General features: G+C 46.3%; 1 protein-coding gene across 1 annotated transcript in view; it reads right to left on the minus strand.

The window, feature by feature from the left end:
- Nucleotides 1–1,072: 1,072 nt before the first annotated feature.
- LOC308165605 (rho family-interacting cell polarization regulator 1-like) overlaps nucleotides 1,073–8,478 on the minus strand; it is a gene marked incomplete at its 3' end in the record, with an annotated part of 13,709 nt that continues 6,303 nt past the window's right edge. The window contains exons 6-15 of the mRNA XM_080539754.1: nucleotides 8,294–8,347; nucleotides 7,721–7,870; nucleotides 5,736–5,799; nucleotides 5,528–5,571; nucleotides 5,319–5,444; nucleotides 5,022–5,170; nucleotides 4,246–4,354; nucleotides 2,576–3,280; nucleotides 1,365–1,428; nucleotides 1,073–1,143 (exon numbers count right to left, since the gene is read on the minus strand). Of these exons, the coding sequence (XP_080395880.1) occupies nucleotides 1,073–1,143; nucleotides 1,365–1,428; nucleotides 2,576–3,280; nucleotides 4,246–4,354; nucleotides 5,022–5,170; nucleotides 5,319–5,444; nucleotides 5,528–5,571; nucleotides 5,736–5,799; nucleotides 7,721–7,870; nucleotides 8,294–8,347 (1,536 nt within the window). The remainder of the gene's footprint in view (nucleotides 1,144–1,364; nucleotides 1,429–2,575; nucleotides 3,281–4,245; nucleotides 4,355–5,021; nucleotides 5,171–5,318; nucleotides 5,445–5,527; nucleotides 5,572–5,735; nucleotides 5,800–7,720; nucleotides 7,871–8,293; nucleotides 8,348–8,478) is intronic.

An 8,478-nucleotide genomic window follows, 5' to 3' on the forward strand; every position in this document is an offset into this window, starting at 1 on the left:
AAGGACTTTTTCAGTACAGAGGGGAACCAGTACAGAGGGGCAGTTATTGTCTCAGGAGGGACAGTTCAGATGTAGCCTGAAGAGATGGGTCTTCAGTCTACGGCGGACTATAGGGAGTGACTGCACTGGGTAGCTTGTTCCACCAGTGGGGAGCACATAGTAGGGCATTAAAATATGAACTGTTATATAAATAAAGTTTGATTTGATACCATACCAAGCCATGATGAAAGGATAGGTATAAGAAACGTGATAGTTACTCTGAAAGGCTACTTTTTCTATCCATAGCTAATACCTATTAGGATCTGTAGTGGAGTGGCTAGGGGGTAGGAGTTAGCGGCTGCCCAGAGGAGGTCTGGGCCTCGATACAGACACAGCCTCTGAAATCTGCCATGTGCTCTTATTTCTGCATTAGAGTGAACATGTAGGAGGTTAACCGTATTGTTCTCATTCAAATACTGTACTAGAGAGGCTTTGATCATTCAAAACAATCCAATCATAAAATCTGTTTTCCAACATATTTATTATAATAAAGTTTTAACTTCATTTGAGCAGGCAACGTGTTTGCTCAGCATACATTTATTTGTACTAAAACAGTAAATAATTGTATCTCTTTATATAGCGCGCACAATCTGTAAGTCATTCAGAAAATAAACAATGTATCAAAACTCTTTATACTCAATATTCCTCTCTGGTTCTTTAAAGTTTATGTAATTCCCGTCTTCATGGTGGATATACAAGCCCACTTTACAGTCACTTGAGGCACTTTCTGAGTGAAGAGGCTCTTAGACTAAAGAAGTTTCACTTTCCTGCAAGTTTGCTGTGTGTGTGTGTGTGTGTGTGTGTGTGTGTGTGTACTTTGGATTAGGGGGATTGTCAATCACCAGTACGGGGGAAAGCGCCAAATATATTTCTGTCTGCACAATCTCCACCTCCATGGCAAGAAATCGCTTGTCTGGCTGTGAGAGGAGAACCCTGGGAGTTGAAGTCCTTGGTAAGGTCAGTCCAGACTGATGAGGGGATCAGATACAGGACTACAGGAAGTGGTAACAATGAATATAGTGCCTCCATGGTATTACAGGACAGTGGTAGCCATGCTGCAGGGGGTGGAGGGGCAGGGCTCTTCAACTTTAGATGTCTCCTCACCTGCAAGGTGTGAGGAAAAAAAGATCTTACTTTCAACCAATCACACACTTCTTCTTGCTCTAGTCTAGTACAACTACACAAAATGTTATTCTACGCCCAAAAAAACAACACAAAACCAATCCCGCCCCTCTCACCATGCTCCTGTTTGGCATGGCTGTTTGTCTCTGTGACCTGCTCCTCCTCCTCTTCCTTCTCCTTGTCTTCATCCTCCTTCTTCTCGCCCTCCTCCTCCACATCCTCGTCCATCAGACTCGAAGCCTGCAGCTGCTGCTCAGTGCTCTCCACCTGAGTAAAGGGTGCGTGCAAACAGTGGTTGTCAATGACAACCGTGACTGTTGGATGAGGTGAGTCCCCCCCGCCGCCCCCCCCATGGTGTAAGGCACTTTGAGATCTACTGTAAAAGATACTATATAAGTGCATGACCACCATCATCATCATCATCATCATCATCATCATCACCTGTGGTTCGGAGCTGCAGTCGTCATCCGGAGGAGGACAATCAGAGTTCCGGAAGCCTTCAGGGGCCTCCACAAAGCACTCAGTACCTTCCCCTTCACTGGCGTCACTGCTGAGAGGGAAGCAAATTAAATACTATTACACACCATCACATGACACACCTAAATCGACCATCAATATTCAGTATTTACAGCATACTGTATTGTATGTATGCTATTCTGGGAAAGTAGGCACACGATTGGAGCAAAACGGTTGTGGAATGTAAAATGGATATGAACGATTTGGGATTAACAAAGCATCTACGTTTTATTAGGGAGCCCTGCATATACATCATTTATAATCAAATATCTTGCATAAATTATAACATTATAAAGCAGTCAACGATCAAACAATAAAAAAAAATTAACAAAAAGGTTGAAACTGCACCCAGGTGCGATTCCACTTTCCAGACACTAGATGACAGTGTGAGTTCAGTTGAAACATAAAAGAGAGAGTCTCGAGTCTTTAAAGTAGCAGGAAATCAATTTGAGCAGACCTCTCAATTTGGTCATCGTCCTCCTCGCGTTTCCGCTCCTTTTCCTCTTCGTCTTCCCTTTCCTGTTCCTCCTCCTCTTTGTCTTCTTCCACCTCCTCTTGTTCCTTCTCTTTCTCATCCTCCTCCTTTTTATCTTCTTCTTCTACTCCTTCCTTTGGTTCTTTCTCCTCCTCCTCCTCCTCCTTCTCCTCCTCTTCTTCTTCTTCACCATCAAGATCAGAGCAGTTGAGGAAGTCAAAACTCTCGAGGGCCGTCTCAACCGCCTGACTAAAACTGGATGAACGACTGCGAGGGCGACCCTAGGGAGGAAACACACTCTCTTAGTATGCAAAGCACTCCGTTTTATGCACGCGCACGCGCACACACACACACACACACACACACACACAAACACACACACACAAACACACACACACACACACAAACACACAAACAACTCACATTCATCTTCTCGTCTGGAGGTCTTAGTTGCTTCTGTCCCAGCTCTTGCTCCTGACTGGTTTGGTCTCTGTGATCAGGCTCCTTGGAGGACTCCTCCATCCTCAGTCCCTCTCCCAGTGCACGTTTGATGACCTCGGCCTCTACCCCAGCCTCAGGCTTCTCGGCCTGCAGCGCCGAGGCCTGGGGCGTGCCGTCCTGACCCTGGGTCAGTTCTGGGGCTGAACCACATGACACTGGGCTCCTACGCTCAGGCAAGTCAGGTTTCCTCTCTTGCTCAGAGCAGTGTGAGGCCGGACAGGACGGCGGAGGGTCTACATGTGGGGGACGGGGTTCTGGGGTTGTTTTAGGGGACTGGACCAATGGCCCAGGCGACCTGTCGGTCAAAGCACAGTCCGCGCTGCCCTCGCTGATATGGCTGAGAGACCGAGAGCACTGCAAATGGCCGTTTGGCACCGCCCACTTGACAGAGTTCGTCTGGCCCGCCTCCGGCTCGTCCTCCTCCCGATTGGACGCGAGCGAAGGGCTGGAGATGCTGGATTGGCGGTGGGTGAAGGAGATCTGGATAGTGGGCGTGGCCTGTAGCGGGTGAGAGGCCGCCGTCCTGTGGGCGTGTCCCATGGCCGGGCTGGAAGAGTCGTCGGAGGACTCGGAGGAGTTGGACCAGACAGTACCGTTCTCCAGCTCCCCCTGTCTCCTCAACAGCGACTACACACACACACACACACACACACACACACACACACACACACACAGAGACAAGGGGGAGGGAAGGGGGGAGACAGAGAGAGAGGGTGAGGGAGAGGGAGGGGAGGGAAAACATTTTTGAAAATCATCTGAAACATTAGTCAAATTGATCTGGCTCAACTGATCATAGATTACACATACAATAACATTAAGATAGATATGAGCTATATGGAATATTTCATAAATCGGGATGCCAGGAAGACAGACAGACACCAATCCAGAATATGGCCGACCACAACCACGGAAGACCGCCGGTCAACTACAGAGGAATCACATACGAAAAAAGACCACCACCTCACTACAAACTACAAACTCCACCACACTAAAAGACGACTGAACCACCGTTCCACTACCCAACGACATACATCCACACACACCAGCGGTAAACGGGCTGTTCTGGGTGTCGTGTTGATGAGGTCACAGCGAGAGGCCGCCATGGTGTCTCGGAACACTCCCGCCAGTGACCAGCGCAGTCCGCCACGGCGCTGCGGCGAGCTCTTCGGAGCGTTGAGGAAGAGGAGGGAGAGATTGGACCGCTACTCAACCACTATCAGACAGCTACAAGGACCACAGCTACGCTCGTACACACCGCTGCTCTCACCACGCACCCCGCGCACTCCGCCACCGGCCCTCCTTCCCTCACACAACCCACTCCTGTCCTCACACGCTCCTCTCCGACTCACACACACCCCACAAACACCTCTCCTCCTAACACCCTCACAGACGTCACCGCTACCGCTACAAACACAACAGCCAGGGAGCAGCTGAAACAGAAAGCCAGTAAAATCTAACTAGTAATAGCCAGCAGTAATGAATGGTTACAAATAATGAAACAATCTCTAATATGACACGCTATGAAGCTACTTTTCCAGACAGCTGGCCAATCACAATAGCAGGACTGGATAACGTTCTGTCACGTGACTCACATAGAACACCTGCTCTCGCATGGAGGGTGTGTCCGGGGGACTTTGATTGGATAAGAACCGCTTGGAGACTGTACTGGTGGACGAGGCCTGGTCATCTTTATCAAATGGGCTGAGAAAGAAAGAAAGAGACATTGAGATTGAGAGAGAGAGAGAGAAAGAGAGAGATTTATTGACTTAATTAACATCAGTGTAATTTGTATAATGTGTTGTTAGTCAGTCTAACACCAAAGTCAACAGTGCGCTTTCTCTACACAATGTCTTTGCTATCAAAACCAAGTGGGATGGGGGTAGGGTTGGGCGGTTTTACGTTTCTGTCAATACCGTCATAAAACCGTTATAAATTGCAATATATAATAAAGGGCCTTAAGAGTGTTTGTCCAGCACCACTGTCTGTGGTTGAAGACGCTATTGAAAGTGATGACAGATCTTTTTGTAAACAATGTAATCTGTCAAATAAATGTCACAAAATACTATTTAGAAGTCATCATAATCGCGTGTCACGTGACAGCTTCTCCTCAGAACGGAGAATTAGAAAAAGATATGGTGGAGTGCAAGCTTGGTCCCTAAAAAAAGCAACTGCTGCAATTTGGAAGCATTTCGGGTTCTTTTCTTTTCATTTCGGGGACTGGGAAAAGAAGAAGTTAAAGAAATAGGATAAGAGGATGGTGAAGAACAGTGAGATAGCTTGAATGAGGTGAAGAATAGTGAGATAGCTTGAATGAAATGAGAGGAGAGAAGGATGGATGGTTGGATGGGTTGATTCAGGCTAGGCTGACCTCCAGGTGACCTCCAGGTTGAGTTTGACAGTGCCCAGGTCATTGATATCCACGGCAACCGTCTGTGCCAGTGGACAGAACAAGTCCAGCGTCTCACAGGAAACACTTCCCACCACCACGTGATTGGCCAGGCTCTTCAACTCGGTTACCTTGACAACCACAACAGACCAGTCATTTAGATGGAGATGAAAGGCGGTGACAACCAACTCAGCTATCAGAACTACAAATGTGTGCGTGTATGTGCGTGTGTGTGTGTGTGTGTGTGTGTGTGTGTGTGTCTTGGGAGGGTCTCTTCACCTTGATTGACAGGAGCTCCGTGACGAGAGGCATGAACATGTTTTCCTCACTGTCCCACACCTGCTTGCTGCTGACCTCCACACGACCCCGCAGTCTCCAGCGCTGACGCCCATAACGCATCAGGACCTGGGGAGGCAAAGGGTTAGTGCCTGCTGTGTGACTACAGATACAGTGGTGTGTGTGTGTGTCCGTTGTTGTGTTGTTCTTACTTCGTATTGGTCTCCCGCGCATAACCGTGCAAAGCCAGCAAGACCTGCAACACGGAAGACACACAATTACATTGCATACAAGTATTAACGTAGAGAAAAACAGATAGAGGCAAGAAGGAAAATGGAAGATGAGATGTAGAAAAGGAGGAAGAGGTAAGGGGTGAAAGGGGTGGAGGGGGGAAGTGGAGTGGGTGAGAAAATGACTCACCCTTCATCTTGATGTGAAACTCTCCCATCTGGCTTTCCAGTTCACTCTCCAACGAGCACATATGCTGCAGAGAGAAGGGGAGAGGCGCAGGAGCATGGACAGAGAGAGAAAGAGAGCGTGCATGAGAGACGTGTATACTTCATATCAATAACTTGAGTAATCTGAGCAATGTGCAGCACATGTTTCAAATCTTCAAGCTTATTACGTTTTAAAATGCATCCTCACCGAGGTCTCAACACACTATACATCCTACAAACAAAACGTATGAACCAAACACGTCACGTCAAATAAAAGCATACACAGTACATAAATTGGGTACACAATAATATGGTCATGATCCCATTTTCTGGTTCTGATGAGTCAAGTGGCTGCGTAGGAGAAGCTGGATAGTAGCGCATTGCAGTAATCGAGTCTTGATGATATAAAAGCATGAATACATTTCTCAGCATCTTGTAGTGAAAGATAATTTCTTATTTGTGCAATGTTATGTTGCATAGGTGGAAATAAGCTATTCTGTGCTCTTAATGCCAGCGTCCAACGGAAGGTCGGACTCAACATTAATACCAACATTTATTTATTTTTTATTTCGTTTTTTATTTCGTTTTTCACAATACATCACAAGTCCAAACAGGACCAACAGAGAAATACCAACATTTCTGAATGAGATGACATACTTGGCCTGACACACCACAAACTATACATTCTTGGCCTGACACACCACAACAATGAGGTAAAAATCTTATTTATGGTAAGTTACTTACTCATTTCAAGTCATACTTTTAAGTTATTTTTAACTTTCAATACTTTAAGCTCTTGTTTAACATGTTAAGAGGCTCTATGGAGCAGCGACCAGCTCCATGAGGGTCAATCCCAGTAGCAACCCTTATAAGCCCCTGAGCCGTCACCTCAGTCCTCTATGGGTCAGCTGGTAGAGCATGGTACTAACAACGCTTAGGCTCAGTTGGTAGAGCACGGTACTAACAACGCTTAGGTTCAGTTGGTAGAGCATGGTACTAACAACGCTTAGGGTCAGTTGGTAGAGCACGGTACTAACAACGCTTAGGTTCAGTTGGTAGAGCATGGTACTAACAACGCTTAGGGTCAGTTGGTAGAGCATGGTACTAACAACGCTTAGGCTCAGTTGGTAGAGCACGGTACTAACAACACTTAGGTTCAGCTGGTAGAGCATGGTACTAACAACGCTTAGGCTCAGTTGGTAGAGCATGGTACTAACAACCCTTAGGTTCAGTTGGTAGAGCACGGTACTAACAACCCTTAGGCTCAGTTGGTAGAGCATGGTGCTAACAACGCTTAGGTTCAGTTGGTAGAGCACGGTACTAACAACCCTTAGGGTCAGTTGGTAGAGCATGGTACTAACAACGCTTAGGCTCAGTTGGTAGAGCACGGTACTAACAACCCTTAGGGTCAGTTGGTAGAGCATGGTACTAACAACGCTTAGGCTCAGTTGGTAGAGCACGGTACTAACAACCCTTAGGTTCAGTTGGTAGAGCATGGTGCTAACAACCCTTAGGCTCAGCTGGTAGAGCATGGTGCTAACAACGCTTAGGTTCAGTTGGTAGAGCATGGTGCTAACAACCCTTAGGGTCAGCTGGTAGAGCACGGTGCTAACAACGCTTAGGCTCAGTTGGTAGAGCATGGTACTGACAACGCTTAGGCTCAGTTGGTAGAGCATGGTGCTAACAACCCTTAGGTTCAGTTGGTAGAGCATGGTGCTAACAACCCTTAGGTTCAGTTGGTAGAGCATGGTGCTAACAACCCTTAGGCTCAGCTGGTAGAGCATGGTGCTAACAACGCTTAGGTTCAGTTGGTAGAGCATGGTACTAACAACACTTAGTACCACGTTTCATGGGTTTGATTCCCACTGGGACCGTATATCTAGAATAATGTATGTACCGGTACTCATTGCAATGGATGTCGCTTTGGATAAAAGCATCAGCGAAATGGCCTATATATCATTATATTACCTCAGTGTACTCCCTGTAGCCCCTGCTGGCTTCACTCAAGCTCTCCCGGGCCTCCTTGCTGTTCGTCGTGGAGTTGAAAGCTGCCACCATCTTACTGGCACCGTCCCGCAGCCTCCGCTGCATACAGTACGCATCGTACAGCTCCTCCACCTGGAACATTACAGGAACATTATAATTATAATTATAATCATAATAATAATAATAATAATAATACATTAGACTTATATAGCGCTTTTCTAGACACTCAAAGACGCTTTACAAACTGAAAAGATTGAGCAGTAATAATAAAAAGACGAAAATAAAATAAAATAAAGTATAGGGGCCTAGTTAAGGTAGTGCTGGGGACACATGGGAAGGGGAGGGGGAGAGGGTTAACTGGTGAAGGCGAGCTTGAAGAGGTGGGAGTGCATTACAGCAATGCACAGACTAGAATGACGCAGATAAGCCCCCAGTGTGTCAAAATCTTTCGGAGTCTTAAAATAACGTTTTGTAAATCATTCAAAAAGCTCTACTTAGATATTACAACAATATTGCGTACAGTAACACAAAACAACGTGTTAGTGTGAGTCGTACCTTGCTGAGGTGGAACTCCAAGCGGCGCATAAATCGCTCAATGGCCTTTACTTGCTGATGAAGAACATCGAACAAAAGTGTTATTCAGCACAATATTCACAAAATAGATTAGATTACATTAGATTAGATTAGATTAAACTTTAAATAGATAATTCCATTTACTGTTATATATACAGTGCCTTTCA

Source organism: Nansenia antarctica, assembly GCF_963989245.1.
Source record: "Nansenia antarctica genome assembly, chromosome: 9".
Classification (NCBI taxonomy): domain Eukaryota; kingdom Metazoa; phylum Chordata; class Actinopteri; order Argentiniformes; family Microstomatidae; genus Nansenia; species Nansenia antarctica.